The sequence below is a fragment of the Oncorhynchus masou genome, chromosome 28 (assembly GCF_036934945.1).
Source record: "Oncorhynchus masou masou isolate Uvic2021 chromosome 28, UVic_Omas_1.1, whole genome shotgun sequence".
In the NCBI taxonomy this organism is placed as follows: Eukaryota; Metazoa; Chordata; class Actinopteri; order Salmoniformes; family Salmonidae; genus Oncorhynchus; species Oncorhynchus masou.
The window spans coordinates 65945969-65968552 of NC_088239.1; the positions used below are offsets into that span (position 1 = coordinate 65945969).

At 45.3% G+C, this 22584-nt stretch overlaps 1 protein-coding gene across 1 annotated transcript in view; it reads right to left on the bottom strand.

Moving 5' to 3' along the window:
* Window positions 1–2165: 2165 nt before the first annotated feature.
* The window catches only part of LOC135518097 (dimethylglycine dehydrogenase, mitochondrial-like), a 30127-nt gene continuing 9708 nt past the window's right edge, over window positions 2166–22584 (bottom strand). Inside the window, exons 6-17 of the mRNA XM_064942991.1 lie at window positions 13876–13970; window positions 13587–13740; window positions 13221–13419; window positions 12865–13034; window positions 11832–11985; window positions 9372–9537; window positions 6874–7004; window positions 4945–5162; window positions 4704–4861; window positions 4582–4641; window positions 4220–4354; window positions 2166–3756 (exon numbers count right to left, since the gene is read on the bottom strand). Coding sequence (XP_064799063.1) covers window positions 3550–3756; window positions 4220–4354; window positions 4582–4641; window positions 4704–4861; window positions 4945–5162; window positions 6874–7004; window positions 9372–9537; window positions 11832–11985; window positions 12865–13034; window positions 13221–13419; window positions 13587–13740; window positions 13876–13970 — 1847 coding nt within the window. The 3' untranslated portion in view covers window positions 2166–3549. The remainder of the gene's footprint in view (window positions 3757–4219; window positions 4355–4581; window positions 4642–4703; window positions 4862–4944; window positions 5163–6873; window positions 7005–9371; window positions 9538–11831; window positions 11986–12864; window positions 13035–13220; window positions 13420–13586; window positions 13741–13875; window positions 13971–22584) is intronic.

Sequence of the window (22584 nt, forward strand, 5' to 3'; positions counted from 1 at the left end):
CAGACTCTCACCTTCACTCAGGTTCACCCTCACAGGTAAACTCCTCTGTCTCTCTTCGATTACCACTCCCTTCTCTTTATCTCTGTATGTCAAGTATAGAAATGAAAATACCATGAAGGGTGTGATCAGTGGAATGGTTGACTTATTATGCACAATCAATTTAATTCAATTTAACTGTCCTCCCCCCTCAAGTAGAGAAGTGCAGATCACATGAAGGGTGTCATCAGTAAAAATCCTTTACTTATTATATCATGATATGATCCTATTGTGATTCATGTACAACTGTGAGCAATACAGCAACATTCAGTACAGTTTATTGCCATAAAATGATTGCAAAGTTTATGTGCAGGGAAAGAGCAAAGTTGATTAGATGTCACTGCTCTTAGAAACTAGAATGCTGCAGTTGAAGTTACTAAAGCTAAATGTTTTAATAGTATTAGTGACTGTAGTAACTTTCTCCTGGCTGGTGATTTTAATGCAGGTAAACTGAAATCCATTGTACCTCCTTTTTACCAGCATGTCACCTGTGCAACTAGAGACAACAAAACTCTAGATCACATTTACTCCACACACAGGAATGCATACAAGGCCATCCCTCACCCTCCTTTGGCAAATCAGACCATAACTATATTATCCTGCTTCTTGCTTAAAAGCAAAAACTCAAACAAGTACCAGTGACTCGATCAATACGGAAGTGGTCTGATGAAGCGGATGCTAAACCACAGGATTGTTTCACTAGCACAGACTGGAATGTGTCCCGGGATTCATCCAATAACATTGAGGAGTTTACCATACCAGTCACCAGGCTAACAAGTGCATCGATGACGTCGTCCCCACAGTGACCGTACGTACATACCCCAACCAGAAGCCATAGATTACAGGCAACATCTGCAATGAGCTAACGGCTAGAGCTGCCGCTTTCAAGGAGCGGGACTCTAACCCGGAAGCTTATAAGAAATCCCGCTATGCCCTTCGACGAAACATCAAACAGGCAAAGCGCCAATATAGGACTAAGATCGAATCATACTACACCGGCTCTAACACTTGTTGGATGTGGCAGGTCTTGACACAAGCTTACCAGACAAACCAAACTACTTATGTGATCGCTTCGAGGCAAATAACACTGAAACATGCATGAGAGCACCACTTATGTCTGTAGCCATGAAGTGCTTTCAAAGGCTGGTCATGGCTCACATCAACACCATTATCCCAGAAACCCTAGACACACTCCAATTTGCATACCGCCCCAACAGATCCACAGATGATGCAATCTATATTGCACTCCACACTGCCCTTTCCCACCTGGACAAAAGGAACACCTAACACAGGGGCCGTGCTCAGTCCCCTCCTGTACTCCAGGCACGACTCCAACACCATCAAGTTTGCCAAATGACACAATAGTGGTAGGCCCGATCACCAACAACGACAAGACAGCCTATAGGGAGGAGTTCAGAGACCTGGCCGTTTGGTGCCAGGACAAAAACCTCTCGCTCAACATGATCAAGACAAATGAGATGATTGTGGACTACAGGAAAATGAGGACCGAGCACGCCCCCATTCTCATCGACGAGGCTGTAGTGGAGCACGTTGAGAGCTTCAAGTTCCTTTGTCACCAACAAACTAACATAGTCCAAGCACACCAAGACAGTCGTGTAGCAACCTCATACCCCTGCACATTGACTCAGTACTGGTACTCCCTGTGGCCATGTTATTTTTACTTGTTATTGTGAGATTGTTACTGTGAGATTTTATTCCTCGTCACTATTTCCATTTTTTTGTATCTAACTGAATTGTTGGAAAAGTAAGCATTTCACTGTTAGTCTACACCTGTCGTTTACAAAAATTGTTTTATGTAGTAGTAACAGAGTTCTGTGTTGTGTTCCATACCAGGGTTCTGATCAAGAAAAACTTGTTCATTATAAATTACCTTATTTTTGCTTTTTATAAAAAATAATTGTATGATGCAATACATTCATTCCATTATTGTGAATCTTCTATTGTTGGTTGCTCCTGGATATTGTGTTGTGTAGTGGTACAGTGGAGTGACACTTATCATTCTCAAAGTTCAAATAGCCAATATGATTGATGTTGCGCCATTCAGCGAGAGGGATTAATTCTAGTGTTTGAAATACCTAGAATCTTCACAAAAACACACAACACAGGACCAAGCTTGGCATTGGATTTAATTAACCAATGTTTAAATGTACAGACAATGACAAAAATAACTGAAAAGATAAAGACATTGTGCTCTAAAAAAACAGTTCTCTTAGCTTGTCCTGCCTTGTGCATAATTGATTATTATCTGCAATTATGCCCGCCCTGCTTTCAAGACTAAAGTTTGTGCAAAGCATTATCATAGTTAACTGTCTCTTCCACATAATGTAGACTACAGTAGGAAGTAAAGCAGCATCTATTTGGCCCATTCTTCTTGTGATAGTGTAGCTACAATAACACTTCTACCAAGACTCTGCTTTTCAACCCCATAATAACCCTTAATACCTGGAATTTAAAAAAACCATTCAAACAGATAACACTGCAATACTGAGACATTAAAATGCCAACTAAGAGTAATGATTGGCTCTGTTGCTAAGCAGTTAAGGTATAGGTACTTAATGACCACATTCTAAGGGTTGGATGGATTCAAGACTTAAGCCAAAGGTATCATGACTTTAAAGGCTCAGTATTTTATATACATTTCCACACTACGAGGTTAGAGCAAAACTGCAAACATGATAATGCCCTTTTAGTGTAAGAGCTGTTTGAAAAGACGACCTGAAATTTCAGCCTCTTTTGGTGGGATGGAGTTTTGGCCTGCCTGTTGAAATCACCAGGCAGTAAATGAGTTAATAGACCAATAAGAGAGTTCCACACCTCTCTGCCAATAACAGTTAGTATAAGACCACTCTCATACAGTCCTAACAAAAGTCTTGCTTGAGAAATTGCACCTTTTTTCCCTTCTTTTTCCTAGGGGTGATTTTTTTAAAACAATTTTTAAACCCATCACAGTTAGGTTCTTAATTGTTACCAAGAAATGATTTGATATCAAGATAAAAATGGCTGCATTGGACCTGTAATACTTTGAATACTGAGACGAATACAAGTCTAGGTCTACGTTCCAATATGTCCATAGGTCCACATCGGAACCTAGAGTTAAGCTCTTATATGCACATTCTAGGTTGCTCTAGCTGATTCTTCCTCACCAGATGACCAGACAGGAAAGTCTTTTTTATTTTACTTCACAGTCAGTCTGTCTCAAATGATACCCTATATAGTACACTACAAACAGTGCACAAAATAGGAAATAGGGTGTCATTTGAGTACCATTCATCACATTTCAGTCTTTTTCATAAGTAACTTTGTCAGCCAGCATAGTTCACTTCACAGTGTAGTTGCTTGGTTGGTGTCAGCTCTACCGTTTGCGGACCTTGGTCGAACCTGGGTTGAAATTAGCACCAGGAGCACACTGTAAATATTTGAAAGAAAACATCCTATTTTCGACCCAGGTCTGGTACCCTAGTTCTAAGCTGGTTCTCTGCCTGTCCCCAGTGTCTATGCCTTGCTCTTCTTCTGCAGCCGGGTCCTGGTTGGTTCTGTGAGGACCAGTGGCTCCTGGACCACCATGGCAGGGTACTTCCTCCCCAACATCTCCACTTCCACCTTCTGCCCTACAGAACACAGCTCCACTGGCAGGTAGGCAAACGCCAGGCTCTGCTGGGTGGTGTAGCTGTAGGCCCCAGATGTAGTGTTACCAACCACCTAGGAGAGATAGAGAAGGTTGCAGGAATGCAAACGGTGGATGGAAGTGTAAGCTTCTAATGTTGTGTTGCCTCTATACCCCCCCCCCCCCCACACACACACACACCTTAAGCCCAAACCCTAAACCTAAAATAGCATTTTAACAAATGAATTTAACAAAAACACAGAACTCTGTTACTACTGCAAAATCAAATCAATTTTATCAGTCAAATGCTTTGTAAACAACAAGTGTAGACTAACAGTGAAATTGTTTCTTACATTGTCAGAACATTCTGGTGACATGTCAGGACACTGTGGTCTTGATAAGGTAGGAAAACAATGTACACACACACACACACACACACACACACACACACACACACACACACACACACACACACACACACACACACACACACACACACACACACACACACACACACACACACACACACACACACACACACACACACACACAGCTCACCTTGCCATTGAGCCAGATGGTCTCGTTGCCCTCGGGGTCAACATCATCCGTTTCCATGGTGATGTATGACAGCTTCCTCTTCAGACCTTTAGCTTTTATCTCCTGCAGCGCTGCCTTACCGATGAAGTCAGCATGCTGGAGACAGACAGGGAGAGATTTGAGAGTGTTTGTATGTGTGCTTTATTTATAAGTAGAATAAATAACCCCAAAAAGAATACAGGAGTGTAGGAGAAAATGTTAAGTAGATGTAGTAAGCCAAAATTTCATAACATCTCAAAATAAGCTACGCGTTTGAATATGACACCAATATTTGAACACAGTGGTTGAATGGTGAAACAGCAGTAGCTAGTAACAATGTCTACCTTGTTGAGTTTGATGAAGTAGTCCAGACCAGCTTCCAGGGGGTTGGTGTCACAGTTCATCTGATGAGACAAAAACATCAGTCCAACAGCCACAAACAACTTAAAAAGGTGTGTGTACGTACCTCTGCACCCCAGCCTCTGAAGCCTTTCTCCAGTCGTAGTGATGACATGGCGTAGGTACCAAAGTTGTCGATGCCCTCGTCCTCTCCTGCTGCCATGATAGCCTGGTACACAGCTGCCATGTCCTTGTGAGGAATGTACAGCTCCCAGCCCAACTCACCTGAACCACAGTCCGTTAGTTGAGCTGTACCTGCACTCACATGCCACACATACTCTTAAAAGTGTTTAAGCCCACAAACACACCTGTGTAGGAGATCCTGATAGCTCTGAGGTTGATGCCACCCAGTTGAATGGGTTTGCAGTGGAGGAACTTAAAGCTTGCATTGCTCATGTCCTCCTGAGTGAGTTTCTGTAGAACATCTCTAGCCTTTGGTCCAGCCACACCCAACACCCCAATGTCCTCTGTCACGTTGGAAATATCTACATCATACGCCCCCTCTGCTACCTCCTTCTCCATCCACCTGGGGTTAGGGAGGGATCCATGGGGTTATATTTACAACTTCAAGGAACTCAAAAGGAAACGAAACACTGGCACAATGTTGATTCAACTAATAAAAGTCTTCAATATGAACTTTGATTAGTTGAATCATGTATATTAGTGCAGGGCTGGAGCAAAACCCTGCACATGGCCCTTGGAGGTCACCACTAGGGGGTGATACACAACACCAGCAGACTGTGTTGTATAAGGCAAGGGCTGATTTCAAGGTTTTACTGCTAACCTACAAAGCATTACATGGCCTTGCTCCTACCTATCTCTCTGATTCGGTCCTGCCGTATATACCTACACATACGCTACGGTCACAAGACGCAGGCCTCCTAATTGTCCCTAGAATTTCTAAGAAAACAGCTGGAGGCAGGGCTTTCTCCTATAGAGCTCCATTTTTATGGAACGGTCTGCCTACCCATGTGAGAGACGCAAACTCGGTCTCAACCTTTAAGTCTTTACTGAAGACTCATCTCTTCAGTGGGTCATATGATTGAGTGTAGTCTGGCCCAGGAGTATGAAGGTGAACGGAAAGGCTCTGGAGCAACGAACCGCCCTTGCTGTCTCTGCCTGGCCGGTTCCCCTCTTTCCACTGGGATTCTCTGCCTCTAACCCTATTACAGGGGCTGAGTCACTGGCTTACTAGAGCTCTTTCATACTGTCCCTAGGAGGGGTGCGTCACTTGAGTGGGTTGAGTCACTGATGTGATCTTCCTGTCTGGGTTGGCCCCCCCCCCCTTGGGTTGTGCCGTGGCGGAGATCTTTGTGGGCTATACTCGGCCTTGTCTCAGGATGGTAAGTTGGTGGTTGAAGATATCCCTCTAGTGGTGTGGGGGCTGTGCTTTGGCAAAGTGGGTGGGGTTATATCCTTCCTGTTTGGCCCTGTCCGGGGGTGTCATCAGATGGGGCCACAGTGTCTCCTGACCCCTCCTGTCTCAGCCTCCAGTATTTATGCTTCAGTAGTTTATGTGTTGGGGGGCTAGGGTAAGTTTGTTATATCTGGAGTACTTCTCCTGTCCTATCTGGTGTCCTGTGTGAATTTAAGTATGCTCTCTCTAATTCTCTCTTTCTCCTTCTTTCTTTCTCTCTCTCTCAGAGGACCTTTTTTATTTTTTATTTCACCTTTATTTAACCAGGTAGGCTAGTTAAGAACAAGTTCTCATTTACAACTGCGACCTGGCCAAGAGCCCTAGGACCATGCCTCAGGACTACCTGACATGATGACTCCTTGCTGTCCCCAGTCCACCTGGCTATGCTGCTGCTCCAGTTTCAACTGTTCTGCCTGTGATTATTATTATTTGACCATGCTGGTCATTTATGAACATGCATGCCTGCATTGCTTGCTGTTTGGGGTTTTAGGCTGGGTTTGGGGTTTTAGGCTGGGTATGCACTTTGAGATATCAGCTGATGTACGAAGGGCTATATAAATACATTTGATTTGTCTCAGGGTGTATGAGAGACAGAGAGCTGAATGAATAGTTAGAATAGAGATTCATTTGTTTTTAATGTGCTGTTTGCCTATTGGAGCAAAGAGAGGGGCCGTTAAAGTAGCAGCTGCTGTAACTACCAGTGTTTCTAAGTGGGATAGAATAATGTTACATAATGGATTACTGAATCCTTTTATATGGGACGGCTAGTCTCTACACCTTGTTAGCTGGCCTGGGATGCCTCTGTCTCTGCCTGTGTTACCTGAGGTCATGCAGCTCTGATCCAGATCCTGTGATGAGGAGGAACTCTCCAGGTGTGAGCTGGGTAATGGTGACCTCAGCGTAGACTTTCCCAGTGGGGGTCAACATGTGGCTGATGTTAGTCAGGCCCACCTGACAGGGGAGAGAGTGAAACATATATATAACCTAAACCTCTGCCTGAGCAGCAAACAGATCACTGCCACCTGTTGGCAATAGTGAGTTATATAGGGACTTATACAGTGGTGCAATGAGCTGTCTATGAGAGTCAGTGAGTTTTGCCTGGTGCGATGCAATGATACATTTAGTCCCTCTCTTGTTGGGCCTAGCGTTGGTGAGATAGTGAGTTGTGTACAGAATAGTTGTAATACAGTGAATTGTGTACAGAATAGTTGTAATACAGTGAGTTGTGTACAGAATAGTTGTAATACAGTGAGTTGTGTACAGAATAGTTGTAATACATTGAGTTGTGTATAGAATAGTTGTAATACATTGAGTTGTGTATAGAATAGTTGTAATACATTGAGATGTGTATAGAATAGTTGTAATACATTGAGTTGTGTATAGAATAGTTGTAATACAGTGAGTTGTGTACAGAATAGTTGTAATGCAGTGAGTTGTGTACAGAATAGTTGTAATACATTGAGATGTGTATAGAATAGTTGTAATACAGTGAGTTGTGTATAGAATAGTTGTAATACAGTGAGTTGTGTATAGAATAGTTGTAATACAGTGAGTTGTGTACAGAATAGTTGTAATACATTGAGTTGTGTATAGAATAGTTGTAATACATTGAGTTGTGTATAGAATAGTTGTAATACATTGAGTTGTGTATAGAATAGTTGTAATACAGTGAGTTGTGTATAGAATAGTTGTAATGCAGTGAGTTGTGTACAGAATAGTTGTAATACAGTGAGTTGTGTACAGAATAGTTGTAATACATTGAGATGTGTATAGAATAGTTGTAATACAGTGAGTTGTGTACAGAATAGTTGTAATACATTGAGTTGTGTATAGAATAGTTGTAATACAGTGAGTTGTGTACAGAATAGTTGTAATACATTGAGATGTGTATAGAATAGTTGTAATACAGTGAGTTGTGTATAGAATAGTTGTAATACAGTGAGTTGTGTACAGAATAGTTGTAATACATTGAGTTGTGTACAGAATAGTTGTAATGCAGTGAGTTGTGTACAGAATAGTTGTAATGCAGTGAGTTGTGTATAGAATAGTTGTAATACAGTGAGTTGTGTACAGAATAGTTGTAATACATTGAGATGTGTATAGAATAGTTGTAATACAGTGAGTTGTGTACAGAATAGTTGTAATACATTGAGTTGTGTATAGAATAGTTGTAATACAGTGAGTTGTGTACAGAATAGTTGTAATACATTGAGATGTGTATAGAATAGTTGTAATACAGTGAGATGTGTATAGAATAGTTGTAATACAGTGAGTTGTGTACAGAATAGTTGTAATACATTGAGTTGTGTATAGAATATTTGTAATGCAGTGAGTTGTGTATAGAATAGTTGTAATGCAGTGAGTTGTGTATAGAATAGTTGTAATACAGTGAGTTATAATACAGTGAGTTGTGTATAGAATAGTTGTAATACAGTGAGTTGTGTATAGAATAGTTGTAATACAGTGAGTTGTGTATAGAATAGTTGTAATGCAGTGAGTTGTGTACAGAATAGTTGTAATACAGTGAGTTGTGTACAGAATAGTTGTAATGCAGTGAGTTGTGTATAGAATAGTTGTAATACAGTGAGTTATAATACAGTGAGTTGTGTATAGAATAGTTGTAATGCAGTGAGTTGTGTATAGAATAGTTGTAATGCAGTGAGTTGTGTATAGAATAGTTGTAATGCAGTGAGTTGTGTATAGAATAGTTGTAATACAGTGAGTTGTGTATAGACTAGTTGTAATACAGTGAGTTGTGTATAGAATAGTTGTAATACAGTGAGTTGTGTATAGAATAGTTGTAATACAGTGAGTTGTGTATAGAATAGTTGTAATACAGTGAGTTGTGTATAGAATAGTTGTAATACAGTGAGTTGTGTATAGAATAGTTGTAATACAGTGAGTTGTGTACAGAATAGTTGTAATACAGTGAGTTGTGTACAGAATAGTTGTAATACAGTGAGTTGTGTACAGAATAGTTGTAATACAGTGAGTTGTGTATAGAATAGTTGTAATGCAGTGAGTTGTGTATAGAATAGTTGTAATGCAGTGAGTTGTGTATAGAATAGTTGTAATGCAGTGAGTTGTGTATAGAATAGTTGTAATACAGTGAGTTATAATACATTGAGTTGTGTATAGAATAGTTGTAATACAGTGAGTTGTGTATAGAATAGTTGTAATGCAGTGAGTTGTGTATAGAATAGTTGTAATGCAGTGAGTTGTGTATAGAATAGTTGTAATGCAGTGAGTTGTGTATAGAATAGTTGTAATACAGTGAGTTATAATACAGTGAGTAGTTGTGTGTAGTGTTATCCTTACCTTGGGCATAGTGTTGGCCAACAGTCTGTCCAGCAGTTTATGAGAATCTTTCCCTTTAACCATGAACTTGCCGAAGGGTGTCAGGTCAACGACCCCAACCTTCTCCATCACCAGCTTACACTCCCTCCCCACCGGACCGAACCAGTTGGTACGCCTGAAACTGGGCCTGGGGAGTAAAGACAGACACTTGTGGGTTAGTTACTTGGTTAATTTAAAATGTAATGGCAAAGTATTGGCTGAGACAGACCTGCAAAGTTGTGAAGAGGGTATGGCAGTGCCTCTTTCCATTAAGGAGGATGAAAAGATTTGGATTTCCTCAAAAAGTTAGAGCTGCACCACCGAGAGCATCTTGACTGGCTGCATCACCGCATGGTACAGCAAATGCCCCGCCCTTGACTGCAAAGCGCTACAGAGGATGGTGCGGACAACCCAGTACATCACTGGGGCCGAGCTCCCTGGCATTCGGGACTATATCAGGCAGTCTCAGAGGAAGGCCCAAAGTCTCCAGCCACCCAAGCAATAGACTGTGCAAAGCTGTCATTTTTTTATTAACCTTTATTTAACTAGGCAAGTCAGTTAAGGACAAATTCTTATTTACAATGACGGCCTAGGAACAGTGGGTTAACTGCCTTGTTCAGGGGAAGAACGACAGATTTTTACCTTGTCAGCTTGGGGATTTGATCGAGCAACCTTTCGATTACTGGCTCAACGCTCTAACAAATGAGGACAGACAATTTTACCACGCTATGCGTTTCTGCACGCAGAGGTCCCGTTCTGTGAGCTTGTGTGGCCTACAAAGTTTTTACTCCTCGACGTTTCCAGTTCACAACAAAAGCACTTACAGTTGACCGGGGCAGATCTAGAAGGGCAGAAATTTTACAAACTGATTTGTTGCAAAGGTAGCATCCTATGACGGTGCCAAATTGAAAGTCACTGAGCTTTTCAGTAAGGCCATTTGACTATGGAGATTGCATGACTGTGTGCTTGATTTTATACACCTGTCAGCAACAGGTGTGGCTGAAATAGCCAAATCCACTAAGTTGAAGAGGTGTCCCCATACGTTTGTATATTTAGTGTATTTATTGGGTAGAGTTGGTTGCCAGACTTAACACTTTGTTATAAAAGAAGTCATACAAAGACATGGTGTTAGGAAGGGGACTATTCACTGCCAGTACTTACATAACATTGCATCACTGAGTACTTATACAGTAGGTTTTATAGTTTTACATATGGAAAACTATTTTCATATACCATGGGCATAATTTCATAAAGAAATCCCTCAGGTGGTGCTAAATTCTCTGAGTCAATAAATAGCCTAGTCAGTCACTGGTGGGTGGCCAAGTGGAAGCTAACCCTGGGTTTGAGTTGGCCAACAATCTTAAACCGGAGTTTAAACGGGCCAACTGGAACCTAAACCTAAGTTTGATCTCCAAAACACCTCCAGCTCTTAAAACAAAAGTGGTTTCAGACCAACACCTGATGAGGATGAAGTCAGACTAATATTATCAGTCTATAAGGGTATTGAACAGTAGCTACACAGGATTTATTTCCCATGGCATTACTTGTAAATAAATGTGTTTTGATGTTCTCTAAATGGTTCTATTGTGCTGGCTCGAGTAACTGTTACATAATGCCATGTTACAGTCGGTGAGCTCACCTCTAAGACCCATTGGGGCTGGCTGATATTTTTACAGGGGTGGTCTCCACTCCTCCACTGGGAGCTGTCCAGCCTATCCTAACCTCCCCCCTTCCATCCCCCCCAAAAAAGAACACCAAGTCCTTGAACCTTCTAACACACTCTCGGCTGCACCAGGACGAAACCACACTGCTGTCATGTGCCCAATTTTTGTTTCTTCTTTTAAGTCCATCAAAGCATATACCATATACAAAATGAATTTATATGAATGATATAAGTACAGAAATGGTTTGCTCTGTGGGAAATGAATGTCCTACTAGTCAGTGACAATTGCGTGGAGTTGAGTTTGTGACAGCAACTATGTGAAATAGTATTATAGACACCATGTCCTGGGATTTCCTATGATCTTCTATGTAATGGAACCCCTTACCTTCTAACGACTCTTGTGTACCTTGTGAACGTCAGAGCAAAGCATGTTACACGTGTGTTCGTGAGAGTCTCATAGATAACTTTTAATAGTTTGTATCTTAAACTATTCCAACTCCACAGATGTTTTTGTAATAAGACCAGGCTCTGGCCCCTTCGGCATCCACCCTTGTCTCACAAACAACTCAACCCCAGTTAATCACACAGACTAATGGTTGGTATCTGCAGATGCAGACAAAATAGACAAATCCAATGGTGTGACTCTGTAGCTCAAAGTCACAATGTATAAAAGGGGTTTGAAGTCCTAATTCATGCCGGCGTTATGGTGGGACTCATTGGGTTAACGCTCAGTGTATTGTCATATTTGTACTGATTGATTGACAGGTTTGGTATCTTACTTGTAACCGACATTGTCTCCAGGCTTATAGAACCAGTGAGGCTGTTCCCAGCCGGCATGGAACCCCATGGAAGCTTTTCCCTTTAGCAGCTCATAGACACCACTCGTCCTGTTGGTCGGACGGCCAGCAAAACGCTCCTCTTTAGGGTAGCCCACTGAGAGAGGGGGGAAGGAGAGGGAGAGCAGAAGGGGGGGGGATAAAGAGAGAGAGAGAAGAGTTTTGACAGCATGAGCGGTCGTGAGTAGATGCGCTTGTTTTGTGATCAAAGCGAGAGCTACAGGTAGTGACGTTTGTACATCTGTTCATATCCTTTTCTAGCTCAGATATGGATCATTTGCAGTCAGCAATGAGCAAGTGATTGCTTCCTACAAGAGCTCAAAATCTTTGAAAAGTGCGTCAGGTAAAGAGATTGTTTTTGTCTTAAAGGGGCTGTGTTGTATTTTGAGATTTTGTCTGATTCTCTGTAATAATGGTGTGGGAATAATGATGCATTTTATTTTGTAAAGTGGTTTCTTGCATCAAACACCAATATAACATGTTCAGTCACCTTGTCTGAAGGACAAGTGGATAAACAGGTTCATGTCAAGACCTGCATGTTATTTATCACATACACATGGTTAGCAGATGTTAATGCGAGTGTAGCGAAATGCTTGCGCTTCTAGTTCCGACAATGCTGTAGTAACCAACGAGTAATCTAACCTAACAATTCCACAACTGCTACCTTATACACACACAAGTGTAAAGGGATAAAGAATATGTACATAAAGATATGAATGAGTGATGGTATAGAACGGCATAGGCAAGATGCAGTAGATGGTATCGAGTACAGTATATACATATGAGATGAGTAATGTAGGGTATGTAAACATTATATTAAGTGGCATTGTTTAAAGTGGCTATTGATACAACTTAAAGCGGGTACAGCCTCAGTGTTTACAATAAACACACAAAGTTGCAAGTTTGTGCATAGCAGACCTGAAAATTTGCTCAGTGATGAAAAACATTTGAGGGAACATTGGTAGTGACTACTCACCCACGTTGTTGAATCCATAGGACTCTCTGGCTTTGGCACACAAGTAGGGTACAGTGGTCCATTTTCCATACCGGTTGGGGTCACACTCAATGAGGTCATAGGGGGGTTCCCCTGTCACGATCCAATCACTGAGGAACTTCCCAATGCCACCGGCGTGGATCACTCCATACCTGGGACACAAACAGACCCTGAGGTATGCCTTTAAGCTACAACCTCCTACTCCCTGTCAATCAAACATAAGGCTTTTATAGTTCACACAATAGGGAAGATGCTTAGATCTTTCACACTACACCATCCAGTCATATTGATGTCAGCATCCACCCGACCCCATCACACACACAAACACTCCCGTTTACCCGAAGCCGATAGCGGTCCAGTAGTTACGTGCTCCCTGGTGCGGTCCGACCATAGGAAGGAGGTCAGGGGTGTAGGTGATTGGTCCAGATACAATGTTGATGATGTCAGCATTCTTCAGCACAGGCACCATCTCCATGGCCATCTCTACGTGGTGCATGATACGGTCCAGGTCTGACTCAAACAACTCCTTACCAAAACCTGTTCAACACACACACACACACACACACACACACACACACACACACACACACACACACACACACACACACACACACACACACACATACACAGTACAACTAAGGTTAAGGCATAGAGAGCGAGGGCAAGAGAGAGGGTGAGAGAGCGAGAGAGATCAGCAGACAGACCTGGTGGTACTCCATCTCTAACCCAGGAGTCCTGCAGCACCATCTTCTCCTCTTTCTCATAGGGTCCAAACAGCAGTCCATCTCTCTCCTGTCTGAGGTAGTAGGAACCCTCCAGGTCCCTGATCACTGGCAGCTCTGCCTTTAGTGCCTTTACCTAGACACAACAAAACACAAACTTTATTAAACATCAAATTAAATGCAGTTAAACATCACAACACATTTACTGTAAAATATGCATAATGAAGGATAGTTAAGACAGGAAGACATTAAGATGTGATTCAATTAGTACCTCAGGCACCGTTGCCGTGACAACATACTGGTGATGGACAGGGATAGTGGGGTGGTCAAAGCCAATCTGCTGGCCAACTTCCCGGGCCCAGAAACCTTTTGACCAATCACAGATTAGTAATGAGTTCATGGACTACACAGGAAATTGCTGAGTCTTGATGAGACCAGGAAGCAGTTAACACAGACAGTAGGGAGAAAGACACCACCAACGTGTAAACAGCCATCCATGATCCGCTCCAGTCTCCACCATAAGGAAAGCAAAACAAGGTTAGGAATAGTCTCACACACACTTACACTCTCTGCCTTCTACCAACCAGCCTTCACTTCTTGAGACCAAAACACTGTAAAGCCAACTGGGTCCCACAGAGGATTGTAAAAAGATATTGGCATAAATGGAGGCGTGCGTGTGTCTAAGGGATGTCTTGAGCATATTAGAATCCCATATACAGAATGTATAAGCTGGCAGCTCAGAAGAGGGAGAGCATGACTTACTACAGTACTATGGTGTACTCTATGCCACTCAGATATGGGCTGTATTCAAAATTGTACCCTGTGTAGTCCACTAGTTTAGGCAAGAACCATGTGTCACTGGCCAAAGGTAATGCACTATATAGAGAATAGGATGCCATTTCAGACTGAGACTTGCTATACTACACTAACAGAGTTAGCCGTCTGAATATGGCTCCAACATAGAGATCCTACTAATTACTCCAAATGTTTTATCTTTATTCTAATTCCACATTTTAAGGGCTCCACATCTTAGGACAGGGGTTCCCAAACTTCTTAAAAAATTACAACAATATCTTTGGGCAATTTATTTTAGAAAAACATTAGCTGACATGGGCTAGTTGATCTGGACAGTTCTGACAAGTTAGTCATTGCATACCTTAGAGCTATTTCTAACATGACAAGAGGAACTGATGATGCACTACCCAATTTCGAAATTGCACCTTATGCATTCTACTATTATAACTTTCAAGAGTAAGTTTAAAGCCCCCCCCGCAAACCCCTCACACCCCCACCACACAGTTTGGGAACCACTGAGCTCCAAATCAAATCAAATTTTATTTGTCACATACACATGGTTAGCAGATGTTAATGCGAGTGTAGCGGAATGCTTGTGCTTCCAGTTCCGACAATGCAGTAATAACCAGCAAGTAATCTAACTAACAATTCCAAAACTAATTTCTTATACACAGTGTAAGGGGATAAAGAATATGTACATAAAGATATGAATGAGTGATGGTGCAGAGCAGCATAGGCAAGGTACAGTAGATGGTATCGAGTACAGTATATACATATGAGATGAGTATGTAAACAAAGTGGCTAGTGATACATGTACTACATAAAGATGCAGTAGATGATAGAGTACAGTATATACGTATACATATGAGATGAATAATGTAGGGTATGTAAACATTATATTAGGTAGCATTGTTTAAAGTGGCGAGTGATATATTTTACATCACTTCCCATCAATTCCCATTATTGAAGTGGCTGGAGTTGAGTCAGTGTGTTGGCAGCAGCCACTCAATGTTAGTGGTTGCTGTTTAACAGTCTGATGGCCTTGGGATAGAAGCTGTTTTTCAGTCTCTCGGTCCCAGCTTTGATGCACCTGTACTGACCTCGCCTTCAGTGGCTCGGGTGGGTGTTGTCCTTGATGATCTTTATGGCCTTCCTGTAACATCGGGTGGTGTAGGTGTCCTGGAGGGCAGGTAGTTTGCCCCCGGTGATACGTTGTGCAGACCTCACTACCCTCTGGAGAGCCTTACGGTTGTGGGCGGAGCAGTTGCCGTACCAGGCGGTGATACAGCCCACCAGGATGCTCTCGATTGTGCATCTGTAGAAGTCACGATGCTGTCTGTGTGAGTGGACCAATTCAGTTTGTCTGTGATGTGTATGCCGAGGAACTTAAAACTTACTACCCTCTCCCTCTCCAAGACTCCCTGTCCTACCAGGTGATTCACTTTAGAGGGAATGTCAAGTTACACTCCGACTCTCTCCATAGAAGCTCATTTCTGTTTTAAACTTCATCAAAGGCTTCATTTTCAAATAACAACATTTTCTAGGAGCTTTTTCAGTTGAACAATTATTCCAGTTTATTTTGATGTCCCCCAGAGCTCAGGGAAACGGCTCAGGGTCCGCATAGACCGGGTAGTGCGGACCCCTGGTTTTCTATCCCAACTACCATCTTCTTCAGGAGGAGCCCACTGGCACAGACGGGGAAGCAAGGCTCCACTTGCCCCAGAAGCAGACGAGGGCAAGCGGATGGAGCCTGTTGTTGTGGTGGGCCGGACCTGTGTTGGGGACTTTTGTCATGTCCCTGTCACTGTGGAGGGGGTGCCCTGCTCCGCCCTGGTGGACACTGGGTCCACAGTAACCCTGGTGAGGCCAGACATTGTGCCAGGTTCTACTCAGTGTGAGCCCACAACTGTGCAACTCCGCACAGTCACAGGTGAGCTGGCACCCATGAAAGGGAAGGGAATAATGACTGACAGTAGGGGGAAGGTCTGTGCGTCATCCTGCGTGGGTGGCGGCTGTGCAGGATCCTTGTATCCTGGGGTTGGACTTTCTTAGGAGCACAGGCTGACCTAAATGGGGGCACACTGAGCTTTCAGGGTGGGCCAGCAGTCACCATGGTTCCCCCTAATGTCACATTCACTCAACCCAACAAACCCTTTACTCCAACAGTTAAAGCAGCAGAGACTCATGGCTGCCCCCCCGCCCCCACATCTGTGTGTGACTTTTCCCCAGCCCCCCTGTCACCTACGGCTGTGTGTTACATTCCCCCATACCTCCATGACACATCTCTCCATGTGTCCGGGCCGCGCCCCTTCAGCCCAGCTACCCCAGATGGGAGAGGAGAGGACACTGTCTGCAGTGAGGGAGATATGGGGGAGGAACTGTGTTGGTCTTGACCCCGAGCAGCAGGAACGGTTGTGGCAGTTTCTGTTTGAATTCAGAGACAGCTTTGCGCTGAGTGAGGAAGAGGTGGGTCAGACTCATTTGGTGCAGCATGAGATCGACACAGGTGATGCTCGACCCATCAAGATGCGTCCCCGCCGTATCCCGCTGGCACGCCAGGAGGCGGCAGACAAGGCTTATTTGGAGACTTCATCGAAGCCCTCAGACAGCCCCTGGGCGGCGCCAGTCGTCATGGTTCCTAAGAAGTGGGGCAAGCTGAGGTTCTGTGCGGACTACAGGCGGCTGAATGAGGTAACCAGGAAGGACTCATACCTCATACCACGTATCGATGAGTCACTAGGCCTGGTTAGGTGGTCCTCCTGGTTCTCCTCACTAGACCTCCGCAGCTACTGGCAGTTGCCCCTCTCCCCAGAGGCCAGAGCCAAAACTGTGTTCTCCACTAACAGAGGACACTGGCAGTTCAAGGTCCTGTGCAACGCTCCAGCTACTTTTGTACGTTTGATGGACAGGGTGCTGGATGGCATCCCCCGACAGCAGTGTCTGGTACACCTCGATGACATCCTGGCCCACGGCAGTTCCTTCCAGTCAGCCCTGGGGGCGCTACGGCGTGTGCTGGAGAGGGTGGCTGCCGCAGGTCTGAAGCTCCACTGAGAAGTGCCACTTCATGAGGAGAGAGGTGTCCTTCTTGGGCCACTGAGTGGGGAAGGAGGGGATCAGCACCATGGAGGACAAGGTGGGGGCTGTCAGACTGGCCCACCCCCACCGACCAGCGTCAGCTGAAGAGCTTCCTGGGCCTGGCCTCGTACTACAGGAGGTTTGTATGGGGCTTCTCAAGCGTCGCTGCTCCCCTGAACCGCCTGCTGCCGAAGGACAAGGCTTTCACTTGGACAGTGGAGTGTGAGGAGGCGTTCAACATCCTCAAACGTGCATTGATCGAGGCCCCCGTGCACACCTCGCCTCACCTTGCCCTTTATCCTGGACACAGACACGAGCAATGTGGATGGGTGGGGTGCTGGCCCAGGTGAGGCCAGAGGGGGAGAGAGTGGTGGTGTACTTCAGCAAAACATTTGACAAACATGAGCGCCGCTACTGTGTCACCCGGCGGGAGCTCTTGGCTGTTGTGGCTTCCTTCAAAAACATCAAGTACTACCTCGGTGGCCTGCCCTTTACTGAAAGGACTGACCACTCTGCTCTCCAGTAGCTTATGTCTTTCAGAGAGCCAGAGGGGCAGGTGGCTCTCTGGTTGGAGGAGCTTCATCCGTATGACTTCACAGTGGTGCACAGGGCAGGGGCACGCCACTCCAAAGCCGACCCCATGTCTCGTCGGCCCTGTACTGCAGACGGCTGCCGCCACTGTGAGCGGAGAGAGGAACGGGAGAGAGAGCTGTGTGCAGAGGAGAGGGTCTGTGCCACAGTGTGTCAGGCGAGCGGCTGTCTGCTGTGAGCTGCAGACTGTCAACATGGCTGAAAGGGGGCAGCAGCAGGGGCGGGACACAGACCTACAGCCAGTGATACAGTGGGTAGAGGCGCAGGTGAGGCCACCATGGGAAGAGGTGACAGCGCTCTCACTCGCGACCAAAGGGTTGTGGTCAAAGTTTGAGAGACTGGCTGATGGCGTGCTACAGCGGGCATGGAAGGAGTCAGCTACGGGAGAGGAGAGGTGGCAGGTGGTGGTCCCAAAACCATTGCGGGAGGCTGTGCTCCAGAGTACTCATGGGGGGGTGGGGACAGGACACTTTGGGGTCACAAGATTACTGCGCCGCCTCAGTCAGGGCTTTTACTGGGGGCAGCACAAGAGGGATGTGGAGGACTTTTGTCGCCGCTGTGACAACTGCACAGCGATAAAGGGTCCCCCAGGCCGCTCTCATGCTCAGCTCCAACAGTTCCCAGTCGAGGCTCCCATGGAGAGGGTGGGAGTGGATGTGGTTGGGCCGTTCCCCACCACAGACAGTGGAAACACCTGGGTGCTCACGGCCATGGACTATTTCCCAAAATGGCCCGAGGCCTATGCTCTGCCTGACCAGGTGGCAGAGACCATCGTCAACGCCCTGACAGTGGGGATGTTCAGCAGGTTTGGAGCTGCAGAGTTCATCCACAACGACCAAGGCAGAAACTTTGAGTCCCGTGTGTTCGCCACTATGTGTGAGAGGCTGGGTCTGCACAAGACCCACACTACTCCTCTCCATCCTCAAAGTGATGGCCTTGTGGAGCGCTTCAACAAAACGCTTGGGCAGCAGCTGGCCATCGTCTCTTCCAAACACCAGCGTGACTGGGACAAGCACCTGCCTATGGTCCTCATGGCATGCCGCTCCGCTGTCCAAGACTCCACCTCCTGCCCTCCTCATGCTGGGGAGAGAGATTCGCACCCCTAAGGAGATGGCGTTTGGTCGGCCCCTGGATAGCCCTCATGTTCCTCCGGGGCCGGAGTATGCCCAGAGACTCCAGGACCGCCTGGAGACAGCCCACACCTTCACCAGAGAGCAGCTGGTGAATGCAGGTGTGAGGCAGAAGAGGAACTATGACGTGCACACCCGGGGAAGGCACTTTGTGGCTGGGGAGCTGGTCTGGGTCTACAGCCCCCTAAGGAAAAAAGGCAGATGCCCTAAGTTGGAAAGTCACTGAGTGGGACCCTGCAGCGTCCTGGAGAGGGTAGGGGAGGTTGTTTACCGGGTGCAGCTTCCTCCCAGGGGGAGAAAGGTGACACTGCACCGGGACAGGTTAGCCCCATACAGAGGGGCCTCTTCTCCCCAAACCCCAGGGACCCCCACAATTCCCCTCTCTGGCAATGACATTCTCCAGGCACCCACCCCCAGGTGCCGCAGACAAGGCTCCAGACAGCCCTCTCCCCCTGTCTCCCTCCCTGTGTCACCGCGTGGTTCCCCAGAGCCACGGACTGTATTACCCGTTCCCGCTTCCTTGTCCCCCATATCCCTGCCTTCATCCTCTGGTTCTCAGAGGGGAACTCTGCGACCATCACTGCCACGCAGGGAAAGGAGTCGCTTCAGCGACTTTGTTTGTTCCCACGGGGACAAGGGACTTTGGTGGGGGGGCTGTGTAGCGTCCCGCACAGACAGCTGTGTGTTAGGCTAGTAGGTGGTTGTGTTGTACTTACCAGTACCCAGTGTTTGCGGGGTCCGATATGCCAATCAACCTGCCAATCACGGGAATGCCTGGAATGTTCTGATGCCGGGCATCCTGGCGGTTGGCGGAGTGGCGTGGAGGGGGGTTGGGCAGGGGGATGAAGCATTGGAAGTTAAGACCAGGTTTAGCCATTGTTCTCTCTCTTACGTCTGGCCTTCACAAGAGAAGCTCACGGTTGTTTTATAGGGTATCCTTCATTTATTTGGCGTGGGCTACAGCCAAACAGTGGCCTGTGTAAAGTTGGGTTAATAAACCGTCAATTTGTAAACTCAAGCCTCAGTCTGGACAATTGTTCCTTTATGATCTAGTCAGGTCATTACAGTATTGCACAACTTTATATATATCCATACACTACACCACATAGTTTTAATAAGAGACACCCATAAAACTGTACACATGAAATAATTTATGGCATAACCTCTGTTACAGCAAACTGACTACTAACCAGTATTCATGGGTTGCATGTTTAGTCCCAATCTTGTTTTGAACATTAGTTTTGGACTGATTCCCAACAGCATTCTGCTCAAATGCATTGTCAATGAGTGTTGATAAAGAGTTTACCAAAAGTGCATTACAACGACAAATCAAAAAAGAAAGGAAAAGCATGTCATTTTGATGTCACGGGATTGACTTTAGCTGAAACTGAGGGGAGGTCACCGAACATTAGCATTGCTAGCTATTTGACAAACTTTGCTAGCTAATAACATTGCAATCTGTCTAAAGTCAATTTGATGATATGATAATACTGGAAAAGTTGTTCCCTACTAAATATTTTAATACTTCAGCTAAGTCATTGTATTTCCAGGCACTATAGTTTAATTTAGACTAAACAGTAGTTAGCATTCGTCCAGAATGACTGTGCTTATCACAACTTTACCAAGGGCACCAACCACTATGTTGCTGCCGATAAAGCTAGAGAACTTCCATAATAATGTCATACTGCGACTGTGTGACGGAGGTGCAACCTATTGCTACTGGTCCCTTGCCAGACAAACAATGATTTGTGGGGCGAAAGTCCGACGTGTGTCAACTGCGCTCTCTCTCTCTCTAAACACACAGACACACACCATGGCCCCTGCAGCCACCACAGCTGTTTGTCCCCACAGATCAGACTGGTAATGGCCTGCAGGAACTAGTTGTGACGGGGAACGGCAGAAGTCAACAACTGGGGTTATCTGCTGAGTTGCAACTGTTCCACACCAGACACTGGTTTTTGGGGAGGCAGGGTAGCCTAGTGGTTAGAGCGTTGGACTAGTAACCGAAAGGTTGCAAGTTCAAATCCCCGAGCTGACAAGGTACAAATCTGTCGTTCTGCCCCTGAACAGGCAGTTAACCCACTGTTCCTAGGCTGCCATTGAAAATAAGAATTTGTTCTTAACTGACTTGCCTAGTAAAATAAAGGTAACACACACACACTGGCTCAAATACAGTGCATTCAGAAAGAAATCAGACCCTTTGACTTACCACATTTTGTTATGTTACAGCCTTATTCTAAAATGGATTCAATCCCCCCCTCAATCTACACACAATACCCCATAATGACAAAGCAAAAACTGTTTTTTAGAAATGTTTGCAAATGTATAAAAAAAATCTAACTGAAATAATAATTATTCAGAACCTTTACTCAGTACTTTGGCAGCAATTACAGCCTTGAGTCTTCTTGGGTATGACACTACAAGCCTGGCACACCTGTATTTGGGGAGTTTCTCCCATTCTCCTCTGCAGATCCTCTCAAGTGCTATCAGGTTGGTTGGGGAGCGTCACTGCACAGCCATTTTCAGGTCTCTCCAGAGATGTTAGCTCGGGTTCAAGTCCAGATTCTGGCTAGGCCACTCAAGGACATTGAGACTTGTCCCGAAGCCACTCCTGCATTGTCTTGGCTGTGTCCTTAGGGTTGTTGTCCTGTTGGAAGGTGAACATTCAACCCAATCTGAGGTCCTGAGAGATCTGGAGCAAATTTTTTTATCAAGGACCTCTCTCCGTCCATCTTTCCCTTGATCCTGATTAGTCTCCCAATCCCTGCCGCTTAAAAATATTCCCACAGCATGATGCTGCCACCACCATGATTCACCGTAGGGATGGTATTGGCCAGGTGATAAGCGGTGCCTGGTTTCCTCAAACCGTGACGCTTAGCATTCAGGCCAAGAGTTCAATGTTGGTTTCATCAGACCAGAGAATCTTGTTTCTCATGGTCTGAGAGTCTTTAGGTGCCTTTTGGCAAACTCCAAGCGGGCAGTCATGTGCCTTTTACTGAAGAGTGGCTTCTATCCGGCCACTCTACCATAAAGGCCTGATTGGTGGAGTGCTGCAGAGATGGTTGTCCTTCTGGAAGGTTCTCCCACCTCCACAGAGGATCTCTGGAGCTCAGTCAGAGTGACCATCGGGTTCTTGGTCACCTCCCTGTCCATGGATCTTCTCCCATGATTGCTCAGTTTGACCAGGCGGCCAGCTCTAGCAAGAGTCTTGGTGGTTACAAACTTCTTCCATTTAAGAATGATGGAGGCCACTGTGTTCTTGTGGACCTTCAATGCTGCATACATTTTTTTGGTACCCTTCCCTAGATCTGTGTCTCAACACAATCCTGTCTCGGAGCTCTACAGATAATTCCTTCGACCTCATGGCTTGGTTTTTGCTCTGACATGCA